At 31.2% G+C, this 17,582-nt stretch overlaps 1 protein-coding gene across 9 annotated transcripts in view; it reads right to left on the minus strand.

The window, feature by feature from the left end:
* Window positions 1–17,582, minus strand: part of LOC145292010 (tyrosine-protein phosphatase non-receptor type 4-like) — a 973,203-nt gene that overhangs the window by 310,336 nt on the left and 645,285 nt on the right. For all 9 annotated transcript variants that reach the window (XR_013869534.1, XM_080138005.1, XM_080138003.1 and 6 more), the window contains one exon: window positions 5,324–5,441. Coding sequence is in view for 8 of the 9 variants with exons in the window: in XM_080138005.1 (XP_079994131.1) it covers window positions 5,324–5,441 (118 nt within the window). In the remaining variant the exon portion in view is untranslated. The remainder of the gene's footprint in view (window positions 1–5,323; window positions 5,442–17,582) is intronic.

The following is a 17,582-nucleotide window of genomic DNA, read 5'->3' on the forward strand; positions in this document are numbered from 1 at the left end:
AGAAGTATGATTGAGAGAAAAATATGTCCCAAGCATGAAAAGAGAAATTATAAGTAAACTTTAAAAACTATGAATAGTATAAAGACATTTTACAGTTTGTGGATGATGCTAAACAGGAAAAAGGAAGAAATATTTTGTATTATTACACTAGCCAACATATTTTTTGGTGCCCAAGATTTCTAAGCTAATTTAGACTAATTTGGAAGTGCTGATTCCAAAAATCATTAATTCTTTCTCATAAGGTCAAGTTGTTGAGATATTTGCTATTTCATACCTTTTTTTTTTTACCTTGAAATTAGGTGTTCTGCCTCTCTGTTTTGAACCTATTATCTTCCTTTGTTACTCTTAATTAAAAAGTTACTTTCTTCCTAATTTTCTCTTCTGTTTACTACCATTTTACAACCCAGCACACCTCTTTCTTCTTTATCCGCCCCCATCCCCAGCATGAACATTATGTTTTACTCATTTCTTCTTCTTCTTGACAATGTGTTTGTTTTCTTCATCATGCAATGTGACATTTCATGTTCCATTTCTTTATGAACTTATTCGGTCTTTCGATTTCTTTAACTCCTGTTTTTACTTTCTCATACTCATCATTTTTTTCTATTTCAGTTTTTATTTTTCCTCTTTAAATAAATATACTTGTGGATTATGTACTAGTCTTCAGAGTTGTTATTTTTTAGAATAGTTTATCTGACAGTGAAGCATAGGTGTATGCAATGACAGTACATTAGGCATGTTTTTATATAAATCCTAGCTTCATAATTAAAATGGTAGGTTGTTATTGTGATGTATGTTAATTGATTATGACGCCACAAACCTTAAAGTAAAAAGTCAAATTTGCTATACAATGAGGTAGGTAATTGATAAGTGGACACTGAGTAGTAATTAGGCTTACCAATTGTGGCAGGTTTGTTTTTTAATTTCTGAGTCAAAGTAAGGTTTATTCTCTTAATGTTAGAAATTCATTTATAAGACAGGAAATAATTAAGCTGCATTATAAAACCTTCATTGCAAATTTTTGAAGCAAAAATTTAGCATGTTTACATCATCTCCTTGGCGACATTGTTTAAAAATTCCAAATGTGTTTTGCTAGGTTTGCTGGAAATATACATTGCAATCCAACCTTGAGTTTGTGAAGTGTGCTTATCTTGTTTACTTCCAAGTGATCCCATACTGTAATGGGCTGAGCATCTTCGATAGGATAGAAAGTCACTATTTTGGTATTCCAATGATCTGGCGTGAATCAAAAAAAAAAAAAAACATTTCGATAATTGCTATATCAACAGGAAGAACATGAATTTGTTGGTTTTTCCAAACCTCAAGTCTGCAATTAAGCCAATTCCACACTGCAATGAAATTCCTGTTCCAGTGTTTAAAGGCTTACCATATTTGGAATTACCTGGTTCTGAAGAAGACCAAACCTCTGTTTTGTCCACTGACAGTAGTGAAGCCACTGTTTCAAATGTCGTTTTTCCTCCTTTTTCACTACCACAGCTTTTTTCTCAAGGAGAAATTCATGATCTGACTAGAGATTTCAACCTTTCCAAAGAATCTTCTCAACTTTTAGTTTCAAGACTCAAAGAAAAAAATCTACTGCAGCCTGGCATTCTCATAACCTTTTACACAAAATGGCATATTGAATTCTTGCCATATTTCACTTAGGAAAACAATATATTATAAAACAGTATATTGCAACAATGTTGTCGGCCTGCTGCGGCAGCTTGGTGTTGAACAGTATTATTCTCAAGATTGGCGCCTTTTTATAGACAGTTCCAAAAGAAAGTTTAAAATGTGTTCTTCACAATGGCAAGTTATATGGATCAGTTCCTCTAGACCATTCAACGAAAAGATTTCATAAAGACAGCACCAATGGTCATCTGTGTTGATTTGAAAATGGTTGGGTTTCTTCTCAGGCTACAAGGTGGCTACACAAAATTTCCTTGCTTCTTGTGTTTGTGGGATAGCAGGGTAAGAACAGAGCACTGGATAAAAAAAAGATTGGGCCGTGCGCAGTGAACTGATTCCTGGCACTCTCAATGTTCTGGCCTCTCCTCATATGAGCTCTTTTCAAACTCCTTGGCTTAACATTCACAGAGACATAAATAGGAACAAATATTATGGAGGGTATTGCCAAGTCTGCTGCAAAAAAGGTGGGCTCTTTCTACCATGCTAGAATGTTACTTATGCCTGAGAGCATCTTGAACTTCAACAAAGCCACCATTCACCGATTCATGACTTATTGTTGCCACATTTGGGCTGGTGCATCTACTACTAGCTTTTCTCTCCTAGACAGAGTTCAAAAACAAATCATCAACCTGATAGGTCCCGCTCTGTCAACCCAAACCCAACCTTGCCCCATCAAAGAAATGTTGCATCTTTATGTTTTACAGGTATTATAATGGAAGGTGCTCTGATGAATCCCCTTGTACCTTCGACATAAATACCCTTGAAAAACTCGACAAGCAGCAAAATCCAACCCCTACATAGTAGAGATATCCTAGCCTTTAACTACAATAATTTTTTCCCCTAACCTGTTAGACTTTGGAATCCCCTCTCAGTCTCCTGCTTCCCTAACTGTACTGACATAGAGAAGTTCAAGTGTAATGTGAACAAACATCTTGCTGCTCAACTCACTACATAGTGTCCCTGCAAATTATATCCCAAATAGCAGCCCTCTACATCCAAAAATATAAAGCTATACTGGTCAGTGGATTACTTTATATATAACACAAACAAGAATATGCTCCTTCTAGTCACATGTTTTTGTTTATACGGAAAAATGATATTATGGTGAATAAATACGTCTTGGGGAGGAGGTAACAATTGAAAGGATGGTATCATGGCATATACATGATTTGCTTCTCTCCAAAAAGGAGTTACATCTGGAAGGATGGTTTCATAACAGAACAGATATTAAATTATCCCCCCCCCCAACACACACACTCTCAAAAAGAGAATGTAATACTGAGAACAGATAACACATTAACCTCTTCCCAGGATGATCTCCACTCACACCTTAAAAAACTAATTTCTATGAGGACAAGTTTATGATATCAGAATAGATATACTACCAATAAAAGATAATACAATAAAGAAAGATGTAATTCCTGAAAGGATCTACCCCAACCTCTTAAAAAGGCGGAGATAATTCTTAAGAAGATTGAATTTAACCTATGTTCAACATTTAAACAGGTTTAAAACAACTATTTTCACTTGTATTGTTTACAAAACAATTTTCAGGGGATTTAAGTGTGAGAGCAGGTGTTTTTTGAGTGTTTTACATCATAGAAATTTGCAAGAGTGGTAGCTTGGGATAATTTAATTTGAGCCAGATTAATGCATATGTGCAGTAACATTTTATTTTAAACATGTTACTAAAAAAGGTGATTATATATTTTTCTGGCAGTATTTTAATTAAATGACACAAAAAAAAAAAAAAAAAATTAACCACCTAAAAACACTGATCTTGTAAACCTAAAAATAAGAAACTTATCTTCATCTTATCTTTTAAATGAATAAATGCAACAGTATTTTGTTTTTATTTATCCTAACTATATTAACATCAAAACAACTTATGCTTATTTAATTCTAATGATGTTTTGAAATACTTTATATAGAGTGATTTCCTAAAACCCTCAAACAGATCTTGATATTGCTCATTTGCATATTTCTAAGTTTCTAATAGATTAGTATTCTTTAATATACATTTCTAATCTTTATTGCCAAATTTTCTTCTATGTACTCAATATGTTTGCCAATATTATAATTAATAATAAAATTAATAAAAGGGATTTCATTAAAAAAAAAGGGATAGCGTTTAAAAATTTTTTTTTAGAATTTTATTTTTACAGGAAAACTTCTGGCATTAGTAAATGTCTTACATTGCAGTGATGTGGAGAATAGATAGTACATTTTAATCTCAGTAAAAAGGCCAGGGAACCATAAAAATAATGTTAGGCATTTTAAAATGAATGGAAAAAAAAGAAAACGATTGTAACAGTAGGAGCAGTATATACTCATGGCTTAAGACTATATACATCCAAAATATTTTATCACAAACATATTCTCAAACATTCTCACATGAGATCTTTTACTAAAAGCAGATGTAATTTCTTTATGCATTGCTATTGTTTTATGTCACTCGACCCACACAATAGTAGTTTGTTACTATGGTTACAAAAGTTGGTACCCTCAGATGCTGTTCAAACCATCTAAGTTACCTTTCCCTCAATCAATGCAATGTTATAGTATTTTTGGATATCCTCATTGCATGTGATCAAACAGTGTAATTCCAGACATTCAGAAGAGTATTTAGGTTTCCATGAAAGTAAATCATCGCTCTGCCTACCTTATTGTCAGTAATCACCATCATTGCTGAGTGTCAAACCAAAATATCTGAAGGTATGCATTCATGGAAGATCCTGTCAATCAAATTGAGTGGTGCCATATTTGCTTTTATTTATTATCAGATATTCCGTCTCTCTTATATTCAGCCACAAACAAAGCTCCATCAACCTATCAGGACTGGACTTGTTGCAGATTAGATTCACTCTTTAAAGTGAGCAGAACATCCTTGGTGATAGCATCCTTGACAAGAGAGAACAGTGGGAAGAGGACCAGACCTTCGTGTACTTCAACCGTGATTGGGAAATCATTGGACATATTGGCAGTGCTTTGCACCAAACACTTTGAAGAGTTGTATTTATAAATTTAACACTTAACTATTAATATTGTCATATTCTTTAACTAATTAAGTAAAAATATTTATATGGAGTTCAGCGGTGGGAATAGGAGTATTTTTGGGCCCTTTTATTTTCCCAGGCAACGCTCATGCATGAGTCGCACTAATTACATATAACTGTGAGGTTATCTGCCCTTTCTTAATTATTGGTTCCTGTATTTTTATCTCAATACTTGTCCTACTTAAATTTATGTACTCTAGTTCATAAATTGATTCTTTTATTTTCCTATTCTTTCAGTGTTGTTCTTTATATTATTTCAATTTTATTCTACAGAAGTAAATGACTTTCTTTTACTAACTATGACAAATGGTATCTGAAAAAGTCAGGAGAGTCAAACAGTTAAAACTGATTGTAGCAACAACTATAATGAGGATAGCAGTAAAACATGTGAATAAGAATCTTCTTTTTTTTTACAATAAAAATAAGCATAAATCAAGTCAATTGCCTTCAATGAGAGGATTTAAAAGAGATAAATGCAAAATGCTGAATAAGAGAAAGGGGTAGAACCATCTTTTGGTGTTTTCAATGCTTGTTGTAGGAGGAAAACAATAGAGAGTCATAAAAGATAATCTACTCACCATATAACCATCATTATAGGCAGGAAGGTCGTACAAAGATTCTGGTACATTTTCTTGTTCAGCTGAATAGCTGCCTGCTGTTCGGCTAGATGGACCACGTGACAGGAAGCCGCCATCACTGATAAATAATAATAATAATAATAATAATGATGACAATAACAGAATGATCATGAATATTTTTTAAAAGAGAATACCTTATTCTTAACTACTCAAGTGAACCTTTCTTTTTAAATTGTTTTTTAAAATAGAGATCACCTTCAAATTTTAAAATGGAGATCACTATTGCTTATCTGTCTGATCCAAAGGTCATTAAAAGATGAGAATGTTCGGGTAACTGAAATCTCTTACTTTGAAAATCTTCTTTTTTTTTTTTTTAATATTATTTTACTTTATCTCCAAGAGTTTGTTTCCATAGTGGAAATTTATTATTTATTTTTTACTAATCAGTCTCCTTTTATTAAGGCTCAAGAGTTGAAAGAGATTGTCAATTAGACAATGATTACTATGACAAAAAAGTCGAAACCAGTGGATGGAATGGTCAGAAGATTATTTAAGACTTGAATGTCTATGAAGACAGCTCAACAAGTATTGTAGTTGGTTAAGAAGCAATAGCAGATTACTTTGTTCTGCAGATGGGATGTTCTAGGAAAGAAACATTGTTCATGGAAGTTCCATTTTGTTTTTAGTAAAGAGAAAGGGAGAAAGAAAAGTTTTTTGTTCTTGTTGTAGCTAGGTGAGTTTTTGCAGTGAATGTTTTTTTTTTTTTTTTTTTTTTTTTTTTTTTACAAAGGCATCACTACATTATCAAGGCCCAGAGGCCACTCAAGGATAAGGGTTAAAGAGTGTACAGTAGAAATTGGTCAATATAGTAATCATTAGTAATGAAAATTTGGTAAATTTAATAACTTATATGGAACGGCTCATCAAGAACTTATTTACTTTAGACTTGAACACAACCATATTGTAGTCAGTCGGAAAGTAGGAAAACGGAAGACAATTCCACAGGCGTGCAGTTCTAAGAAAGAAGCTTTGTTCATGGAATCTACGTTTAGGTTTAGCCACAGATAAAGAGTGGGGGAAATTATTGATAGTGTTTACAGCTAGACGAGTGTTTCTTGTGAAAGTTTGGCGAGGGGGGACCAAAGATTGAAGCTCAGTTGAACACTTTCCATGAAAATAACGATACATCAGAGACAAACTCGCAACATCTCTTCTGTGAGATAGAGGTTGCAAGGAGGAGAAAAGGACATCTCCTACGAGGCTACGAAGTCTATTTTGAACTCTATCAAGGCAGGACAAGTCCTTTCTAGCAGCTCCTGCCCAGATGTGGCAACAGTATTCCATCCTTGGACGTACCTGGCTCTTATATAGGTAGAGAATAGCATCAGCAGTGAGATATCTACTGGATCGATAGAAAGATCCCACCATTTTTCCAGCGGCCTTGGCAACAGATTTGATATACGTGTTCCATTTAAGATCAGGAGTAATGGTCAAGCCCAGAAGCTTGTCAAAACTTGAGGCCTCCTGAAGACGAGAGCCATTCATTTCAATTGATGACAAATGTGGATTAGAATGTTGATGATGTAAAGAGAGAAGCTTGGTTTTAGATGCATTAAAAGTAACCAGCCACTCCTTTCCCCATTGTACTACGTGCTCAAGATCAGAGGAGAGAGAATTGGAGAGAACTTGGTCGTTTACTGTCTTAGATGTGGTACCATAAATGGTAGTGTCGTCAGCATAAATGTCTACAAATGATGTAAGGATATGATTTGGAAGATCATTAATGTAGATCAGGAAAAGAGTTGGGCCCAGGATGGATCCCTGAGGGACACCGGCATTAATACTGTGAGCTTCTGATTTTTGCCCCTCAACTACTACTCTTATGAACCTATCAGAAAGAAATGATTTAATAATTGAGAAGACTTTTCCAGCTATACCATAGCTAGCGATCTTATGAAGTAAACCTTTATGCCATACCCTATCAAAGGCTTTAGATATGTCAAGAGCAATTGCTCTAGAAAGATTGCCACCGTCGAGAGATTTGCTAATCCTATGCGATATAACTGTAATGACATCTGCTGTAGATCTAGCAGAACGGAAACCATATTGAGTGTCACTAAGAAGGTTATTTTTGTTGAGATGTTTGATTACTTCTGTATTTAACACAGATTCTAGCAACTTACTCATGACGCACAGGAGACTTATTGGCCTGTACTGAGAGGGGGATGAGCGATCACCTGAATTCTTAAATACAGGGCATACTGATGAGGTTTTCCAGGGAGATGGGAAACTATTCTCCTTAAGACAACGTTTAAACAGTTTTGTAAGTATGGGCGCTAATTCAGGTTGAAGTTTTTTGAGTACTATAATTGGAATACCATCAGGGCCAGTTGCTTTACTCGAATCAAGGTTTTTGATTAGCTTGGCAACATCACGTACAGATATACGTATATCACATAGCGTGTTTTCTGATACAGGAGGAAATATTGGGGGTTGATTGGAGTCGGATGTTGTAAACCGGAAAGTGGGTTACATACATTGTTACAAGTTCATTTGAGTTTTATAATTATATAGATTGTTTGCTTAAATGCATTTATATCCTAATCTAAAAGTACATTGTTGATTTTCTATCCATTTTCATTAAGCTAGGTTGATCAAACTACATAAATTTGGAATTAGTCAAGACAATTTATGGGATTTACTTTTTCTTTTTAAATAACATCAACAATTATTTTCAAGTGAATTCATTTCAAAGTAAAACAAAATTGGCAGGTCATTAAAAAATTGAATTCATTTCAAAGTAAAACAAAATTGGCAGGTGATTAAAAAGAAAAAAAAAGTTTATAGCTTTTCAGTTCCACCATTTCTTAGCAAGCAAATTTTTCATAGTTTTAAATAAACTATTTATTTTTTCTACCATTTGTTTTAATTTCTTGTTTGTATGTTTCACACTTAATTTCATTGCGGTCATTCATATGATTTTGTCTTCTGCATTCGTTCACCTCCTTTGAATAGCGTTTGTATTTTTGATCACATACTGGAGTCAGTACTTGTTCTCATTACACACAATACATTTCTAAGACGTTGTTGCAGTAAATTTCTTCTTCTTTAGTTTCATTAAAAAATATTGAACTGACAAATAAACCAACACTTTTATTCATTAAGCTATAAATCCCAGTAACTAATTAAAGTGAACATTTTAGAGACATAAATTTTAGGGTCTCATTTTGTCTACATCATTAACGTACAATGCTTTTTCAATTTTGCAATTTTCTATGTTGAGATTCTAATTAAAATTGTTATTATTACTGTTGACATATTTCATTTTTAGAAAATTGTATGAGATATATATATATATATATTGTGGTCATCTTATTATTTTTCTATCCTTTGTTACATATCTTTTCTTCACTACAGTTAAAAAAAAAAATCTATTTAGTTTTTATGTATGAAAGAAATTCTCTCCAGTTGGAATTCTTCCTGTATATATAATCCACATACAGATTGTAAAAGAATTTCTATGTGATTAAAATCTACATTTTGAAATTGGATGGACCTTTCTACTGACGATTGGAATTGCACTGAAACAAGTTCAATGATTTCTTTTTGTAACTATTCTTTATCATTTTTTTTATATTACCCAGTTTTTTCCTTTTTTTTTTTTATATTATCCAGTTTTTTCCTTTTTTTTTTTTTTTTATATTATCCAGTCTTTTTTTTGTTGTTTTTATATTATCCGGTCTTTTTTTTTTTTTTTTATTATTATCCAGTTTTTTCCTTTTTTATATTATCCAGTCTTTTTTTTTGTTGTTTTTATATTATCCGGTCTTTTTTTTTTTTATTATCCAGTCTTTTTTTAAAAAATATTTTCCAGTAGTTTTTTGTAAGATTTTCCAGTCTTTTTTTTATTTTAAATATTATCTACTTTTCTTTCTTATTTTTATTTTCCAGTCTTTTTCTATCAGCATTTTATCTACTGTTTGGTAGTCCATGAACCATTCTAGCTGTAGAATCAATATAAGAGAAGAAAAAATGCCTATAAAATGTCTAATTATATTTGATAGCTAACACATTATCTAATTTTTATATTAAAACTAAATTTTCTTGGAAATAATTTCAGATATTTATTTTAATATTTTAAAAAAAAAAAATTGATTTTAAAAAATGTTTAAGTTTGATTTTTACTAATTTTTAATATCTTAAAAATCGAAATACTTTAACCTAATTAATTTTTAGTCTTCTGTTATTTTTAATTCAAACTATTTTTCTTAATTCGTTAAAATGAACAAAATTTATGACTTGATATAAGTTTACAATTTTTGTTTGTACATTTAGACCCAGAGTATGGTAAGGAAACGTTTATTTTTTAAATTCTTTTTTATTTCAGGTATTAAATCTCTTTCACGTTCTAACGATTAAAAGTTGGTCACTTGTTTAAATTCATAAATATACAAAAACTACAAACCCTAATTCAAGCAATGATTTTCAACAACTATTTTAATATTACATAAATATGAATTATCTCAAAACTATTTTGCTGTGCATTATGTTATGTAAAGGCTACATATATATATATGAAGATGAGGCCATTTTTGTTTCTTTTTTAAGTTCAGAATATTATGGTGGTCGTGGTGGTGGTGAGAGGCTTATCAATAATTTTTTTTTGATGACTACAAAGAAATAATTTTCACTTCAAACCAAGCAAATCTTGAAGTCACTGTTAGACAAGTCTTGTCGCAGTAGGACAGGTCGATTTGCAACTTTTTTCAGAAACATCAACATGGCACTGGTGATGATAGTTGGGATTTGATGTGATAAGAGCATATACCAAAAATTAGATTCCCATCTTGAACAGAAAATTGAGCATTTAATTTTAAAAATCGTGTAGAAAAATGCTGAAAAATCCTTCATTTTCATTGCACTTTTCACAACACTGACTTTGAAATTTCACTATTTTTATAAAAAATCCAATTAAAATTGATATATTTATATGAAATGAACTGAAAGAAAAATAAATACATGAATTATAATTTTAATTATGAATCACAACTAGCAAAATATCTAAACTTCTACTGCATTGATTAAACAAAAATTGTAAAAAAGCTAATTAGCAACTAAGTCTTAAATTTCACAATTCAAAAAGATATGTGGAGATGTATTACACTATATAACAACTTGATACAAGTTACAGAACCATGTATTTCATTTTTTATTAGAGGCAATAATATATACTTATTATAGAACTAAATTGTTCTGTATAATTTCCTTTTGAGGAAAATGAAGGTCTAATTTGCTGGCACGATGACTTTGTAATAATGTGTCTACGTCTTGCTTCTTGCCCATATACAACTTTTTGAGAAAAAAAATCAATCAAATTTGACCAGTGTGTGGCTGCAAAATTAATAGCAGTAATCTTTTTCATTTTTTTTTTTTTTTTATGAGTTGTTCACTATTTCTGGAAAAAACAACACGCCCCCCCCCCTCCAAAAAAACAATTATTTGAAAACACTTATTTTTTATATTTTTGTGATGTAAAACTAACTATTGTTTGGGTAAATTAAGAAAACTAATAAAATTTAATGGATAAATATTTATTTACCTAATGGACAAAATCGTTTGAATGCCCTCTTCTCTCACATTCAATTCATCTGAGTTTATCATCGATATTATATTTTCCGGAAGTAGTGCAAAAGCACTATATTTTCACCAGTTAAAAACAGTAATTTGGATTTCAGTTAACTGTTTTGTTCTCTGAATCATATTAAAATATTGTTGGTTAAAAAAAATATTGTTGGTTTTGATCTCAAACCAACTAACTGCATACACTTGGATGATAAATTTGACCAAAATGTTTAATTTATCATAGTGTTTGAGGATAGACAACTCTAGTCCATAAAGACATTAATCTTGTGGCTTATGTTAGCCATCTTCCTTGATTCAAGGGCCCAATTTTCTAAGTTAACTTCTCCACAAAAAATGCCAACAGCATACTCAAAAAGTAGCCTCTGGACTTCACATTTAAATTATTTGTTTCTTCTTCTGTCAGATAATGATGATCGGGAGGGACACTAATTTTTTAGAATTCTACTTGAGGCAAATCTTGATAATTATTGATACAAAGTTTCACCAAAGGACTAGTAAATATTGTTAGGCTTTTTGTTGTTCCATCAATTAATTAAAAAATTGCTGTAAATGGCAGTTCTTTTAGTGGAACCTGAAAATTGGAAAATTTGCATGTTTAATAATAGAGCTAGATTACATAATAAATACCAATATATTATTTTATTTTCCACAAAAAAGGAACATAATTGCAGGTGAATCTATAGAATTAATTTTACCTCCTTGTTAGGAGGACAAGTGCAGACTGTGCCTTGTTTGACAATTTTCAGTCCTGCACTTCATCACCTGCAAAGTCATCACATCTCAAGACAGAAAGTTTACAGCTACAAGAAGATATATCAAACAGTCTGTCTAGCTGTTCCTTCATTTTTTCACTTTGATTGCTGCAAGAGATTTCCTGTCAATCTGTTTGGCCCTCTTATAGCAAAATATATTGACCTTCTGTCCTATATAATGTTACCTTAACAAGGGCAATTGTGGATTGACTGCTTGCTGAATACTAATTATTTACTTGGCAATTAACTTAGAAATCTTACTATTTTTTAAGTCGAGGAAATAAATAAACTGGACGGCTTGTCATGAAGTTGGGGGTGCTGTTTCATCCAAATGACAAGGTGGACCAGCAAATTTTGTGAACTACGGGTTAAAACTGAACGTCATGCTTTTACTGACATTCTAATCTGAAAAGTAAAATAAATAAATGGATTATAACTGGAGGAAACTGTATTAGGCTATCTTCCAGTTTCATACGTAAAAAATAAGCGCTAGTTATAAGAAATAATGAAAAGCTTTGTAGAGTTGAATTAGATGTATTGAAGAGAGAGGATCAAACCAAATCAGATGCATAGTAGTGTTTAGTTTAAACATTTTTAGCAGATTTTAGCTGCTCCTTCAATAACATGAATTTATCCATAAATAGATTCATTCTTGATGTAGCTGTGCCATTTTAAACGCACGTTTAGTGTTTAGAGTTTGAAAAAAACAGTGCTTGTCCATCTATGTTACTATGCTATTTTTAATAGTATTTTCAAATGAAATTTAATTTTTATGAAATTTCTGTTTATTAAATTTTTAGGTGAAAGTACATAATAGTTACAATGCAACCTCCTTCCCATATTAAGAATGGCTTTCTAAATAAATTTATTTTAGCACAATAACATAGATGCACAAATAACGAAAAACCTTTAAAGGAGTTTCCTTATTTACTCGTATTAATCTTTGTAGGTTATTTGATTTTAAAACTATAATTTTAGAAGAAAAACACTGCTTAAAAACAATTATTCCCTAAAAATAAAAGAAATTAAAATTTGACACTAATTTTCTGCAAAGTATTTTTTATTAAGTAGAAAAACTTGAAAATTTACATGGTTATGTTTCATAAAGAATGTGCAGAATAAAATTGTATGGACTATTTTTTTTTGTTTTGTTTTAATATAAAACTGGAGTAATATTATATTTTAATAAAAATTCAAATAGAATTTGATGTGAAATATTAGGTTGGTGCAAAAATGTTTTTGACGTTCGTTTAAACGTTCAAAAAATGCCATTATTTTTGCACTAACCTAATAGAAAAACAAATTGAAAAAGATAAAACGAATATGTTTAAATTCACTGCAGACACTTGAAATATAATAATATATATTTTAAAAAAGTCTTTTTCGTTTTTCCTTTCGAAATAATTAAGCCTAAATCGTAATGTCTTCAAATTAAATAATAAACAAACGTTAATTTTCAATATCAATAACGAGCGTGTTTCGTGACGGTGAAATCTAAAATGTTTCCACCCAAAAAAAGTTCCTGAAATGAAAAAAGCGAACTTTGGTCGTTATTATTTAAAAAAAACATAATTTTGCCTTTACACTTAATATTTATTTTATTAATTCATTATCCTCACTCATTTTATTTAAAATTGTAGTTTAAAATATATTCTAAATAATGATTCCATTTTCTTAACAGTACAGATTGTTTTGATGACGGGACGTTCTTAACAATTCACCGAAAAACTTTCAATCGCTTTAATTTTTCAACTTTTAAAGTCATTTCCTCAAGCAAAGATAACGATTTTGAGAAAAATATTTCGTGTAGGTCTTTTTTGTGTTAAACTCCAACTATCATCACCATTGCCTAGCCGGGGTTCCAAAATCGACCTGCCCTATTCTCGCAGGCATTCAATTGATTAGATTTACTGATGATCTTTCTGGAATTAATGCTAAACAATTTTAGGAGTTGATTATATATATATCTTTTTCTTAATTACAATGCTAGTTATCTATATATATATAAGCGAAAATGTGTGTATGTATGTTTACTTGTATGTCTGTATGTATGTGTGTTTGTATGTCTCACAAAAACTTTCGACACGGGTCATGGATTTTTGCCAGATCAGTATCATTTTAAACTTCCAACCTTCGCTCGACAAATATCAAAAAATTTCTTCACCCTGAAATCAGCAGTTTTCTACGGGGGGGGGGCAACAAACACCGTCCTCTCATGACGAGTTCAGTTCTACGCATACGCAAATAACGTCGGAACCTGATTTAGTTTAAAGATTTAAAAGAACGGCCTAATTTCATGGACGTTGTCTTAGCTCAGTTGCTTAGAGCGCTGCGTCATTATCTAAAGGTTTCAGATTCGAATCATGGTGTGAGATGTCTTTTCGATTTTTTAAATTTTAATATTGAAGCAGGGTTATTTAAGCCATTTTCATGTGTTTTTTTTTGTTTATTTTTTAGATTTTTTAACGTTCGTTTTTCTGTTTCACGTTTTCTTTTTTTGTTTTTCCCATTTTTACATTTACCATCGTTTGTTTGCCTTACGTTAGTTTTTTTTACTTCACTTATTCTTATGTTTTGATTAACCCCCCTCCCCCGTCTGAGCACACACACCTCCAAACACCCGGGCAACGTCGGGTACCCCCCCAGGATTATTTAAGCCATTTTTCACGTTTTTTTTTTTTTTTTTTTTTTCCCGAATTTTTTGGAGAAGTTTTAACGTTCGTTTTTCTGTTTTCTTTTTTGCGTTTTCATTTTTTTGTTTTTCTGATTTTTACATTTAACATTGTTCGTTTGCATTGTTAGTTTTTTTTGTGTTTTTTTTTTCTTCGATTTTTTAAAGTTTTAAAATATTTACTTCGCTTATTTTTATGTTTTGATTAACACCCCCTGCCCGAGCACACACACCTCCAAACACCCCGGGCAACACCAGGTACCCCCCCCCCGCTTTCTTTGGTACAAGATCCATAATTGGCATAGTGTTGGATGCAGACCTTAAAACGCTCAAAGAGGATTGATGATAACTTTAAAGGCATTTGAACATTTCTATATTTTTTCATGGTTACACATTTACCTTTTATTTTTATTAATTTTTATTGATAGTTTATTTAAATTAGGATGCACATGTGGTGATGGGTTTTGGAACAAGTCTGCAAAGAAAATATTTAAGTAAATTGTATAGTGATTGACGTCTCCTTCCATTGTATAGAAAAAAGTTCAAAGGAAGTAACTCTTGTAGACTCGATTTTACAAATATCAATTATATATTCATAGATTGAACTTTAATATATGAAATTTGTTCACAATTAGCATTACAAGTTGATTTTTTTCTCTTTAGATAATTGTTATTTTATCAACTTGCATGAAAAGAATTATGTAAACGATGCTTTAAACCGTTTGAATTATGCAAATACCATCAGTATGAAAAGAATTATGTAAACGATGCAGTAACTACTGATGGTATTTGCATAATTCAAACGGTTTAAAGCATCGTTTACATAATTCTTTTAGTAACTACTGATGGTATTTGCATAATTCAAACGGTTTAAAGCATCGTTTACATAATTCTTTTCATGCAAGTTGATAAAATAACTTTACAAAAGTATACAAAAATTATACAAAATTATACAAAAGTTACAAAAATTTTATTGTCAAAATTTATGCTTTTCCGTGAACATTTTTCTTTAGAAAAAGTGGACTAAATTACGGATCTCAACATTTCAAGAATTTCGGTAATTTCGCCACCATTTATTTATTTTTCAAGCTATTACCTTAAAAGGTAATCATTTTAAAGAAAAATGTTAAGGTGAAAACAAGGTAAAAATTTACAAAAGGCATCACAATGAAATCCTTTATTGAACCGCCTAATTATTATTATTATTTGGGTATCCTCAGTAAAAAAAAAAAACAGGCTTGTTTTACAGATTAAAAAAATGGTCTTGACAATGAGTTAAAAATAAATTCAAGTTTCACGATATATTTTATTTAACTGTTAGGTGAAAGTACAGAATAGACACTTCCTTCCCCATGTTAAGAATGGGTTTCTAAATAATAACGTTATTATTGCAGCATGGTAGAATAAGTGCACAAGTACCTTTTATTTGTTATATATATATTTTTTTTTCACCACTAAAAAACACAATTCTACCTTAAGTACAAGTAAGAAGTTATAAATAGCATGATAACAGAAACGCATGTACTTCGTACATTTTGTTGTTTTTTACGCTTTTAATGCTATACAACGCTTGTAATGCTATACAATATAAGGTTACAAACTAGTAACCAGGCAGTTCATTTTTTTTTTAAGTCCCTTCTACACATGAAGATCTGACCTTTATCTAACTATACCCCCGTTGGGAGGGGCAAGTAAATAAGAACATATCAATTCGAATTTGTTTTACAATCTGAATTGACTATGTATTTATTCCAATTCATGTTTGTTACCTGTGAATGTTAGACTTAGGAGTTTAAATAGGCAGTCATGAAGATTTCATCATTGATAAGAACTTTCAAATTTTTGTACTTTGTACAATGTAGGTCATTTAGATTTTTATCAGAAAGGGTATTTCTTGATCTGCCATTAAAAACTAGAAAGATGAAAAGCCGTGTGAAGTGTGGTGCCGTTTATTTTACTAACTACAGTACCAGTGGAAGCTGCAAAAAGAACAGCTGGATGAAAAAGTATTTACCTGAGGTAATCAGCTATAAGGTTAACCACATGACTCTTTCCAGTACCACAACAAAAACATGAGAAAGACATCAGTCGGGAGACCATATAGTTCTTGGCTTGTTCAATATTTAAGTTATTACATCAGTAGTTGACCCTACAGTATGGAATCCATACTACTTGTCAGGAAGTAGATTACTTTTGTGGAAGTGATTGACAATTTCTTGATTTATCACAATTTATAGAAGACTGATTGATTTCTACTGATATGTATATGCAAAAGACTGATCACAAATATTTTTAAATACTGAGCAGACCAACAAAGTGCTCAATATAGATGAAGAAATTTTGCATTTTTATTTTAAGTAATGATTATATAATTTTGTAAGCATAAGACCAAGTTCCAGTAGCAGATTCTTAAGTACAATAACTGGAATGCTGTCAGGATCAATGGCCTTGCAGACATCAAGGTTACTGACAATAAAATTTTTTTGAGTTTGATAAGGTCAGTGACTAAAATATTGTGAGAATAACACTCAAGATGAGAACAAGAATCTAAATAATACAGATATATGTATATATCACTAAGTTATAGGCTAATTATATGTATATATCACTAATTTATAGGCTAATGATATGTATATATCACTAAGTTATAGACTAATGATATGTATATATCACTAAGTTATAGGCTAATGATATGTATATATCACTAAGTTATAGGCTAATGATATGTATATATCACTAAGTTATAGGCTAATGATATGTATATATCACTAAGTTATAGGCTAATGATATGTATATATCACTAAGTTATAGGCTAATGCTATGTATATATCACTAAGTTATAGGCTAATGATATGTATATATCACTAAGTTATAGGCTAATTATATGTATATATCACTAAGTTATAGGCTAATAAACAGTTTTTACCTGCTAGTATCCTAGATCCCTACAAAACCACCATTTTTCCATGAATCGAATATTTTTGCCATATTTAGGCTAATGTACCAACAATTAGTCTGTCCCTCTTGAACAGGGAGCCAAAAAAGTATATAAGCTAATAAATCACATTTTCTACCAAACTCCAGCCCCTGTCTCATCGCCACAATCTTGAATCCCTGTGCTTGTTTTACTCCAACAAACTTGTTGCAATTGTGCTCTTTCAACATAACCCTCCGATCAAAATGACAAGCAGCA

This window comes from Euprymna scolopes, chromosome 13 (genome assembly GCF_053919585.1).
Source record: "Euprymna scolopes isolate OS-2025 chromosome 13, ASM5391958v1, whole genome shotgun sequence".
Classification (NCBI taxonomy): Eukaryota; Metazoa; Mollusca; class Cephalopoda; order Sepiida; family Sepiolidae; genus Euprymna; species Euprymna scolopes.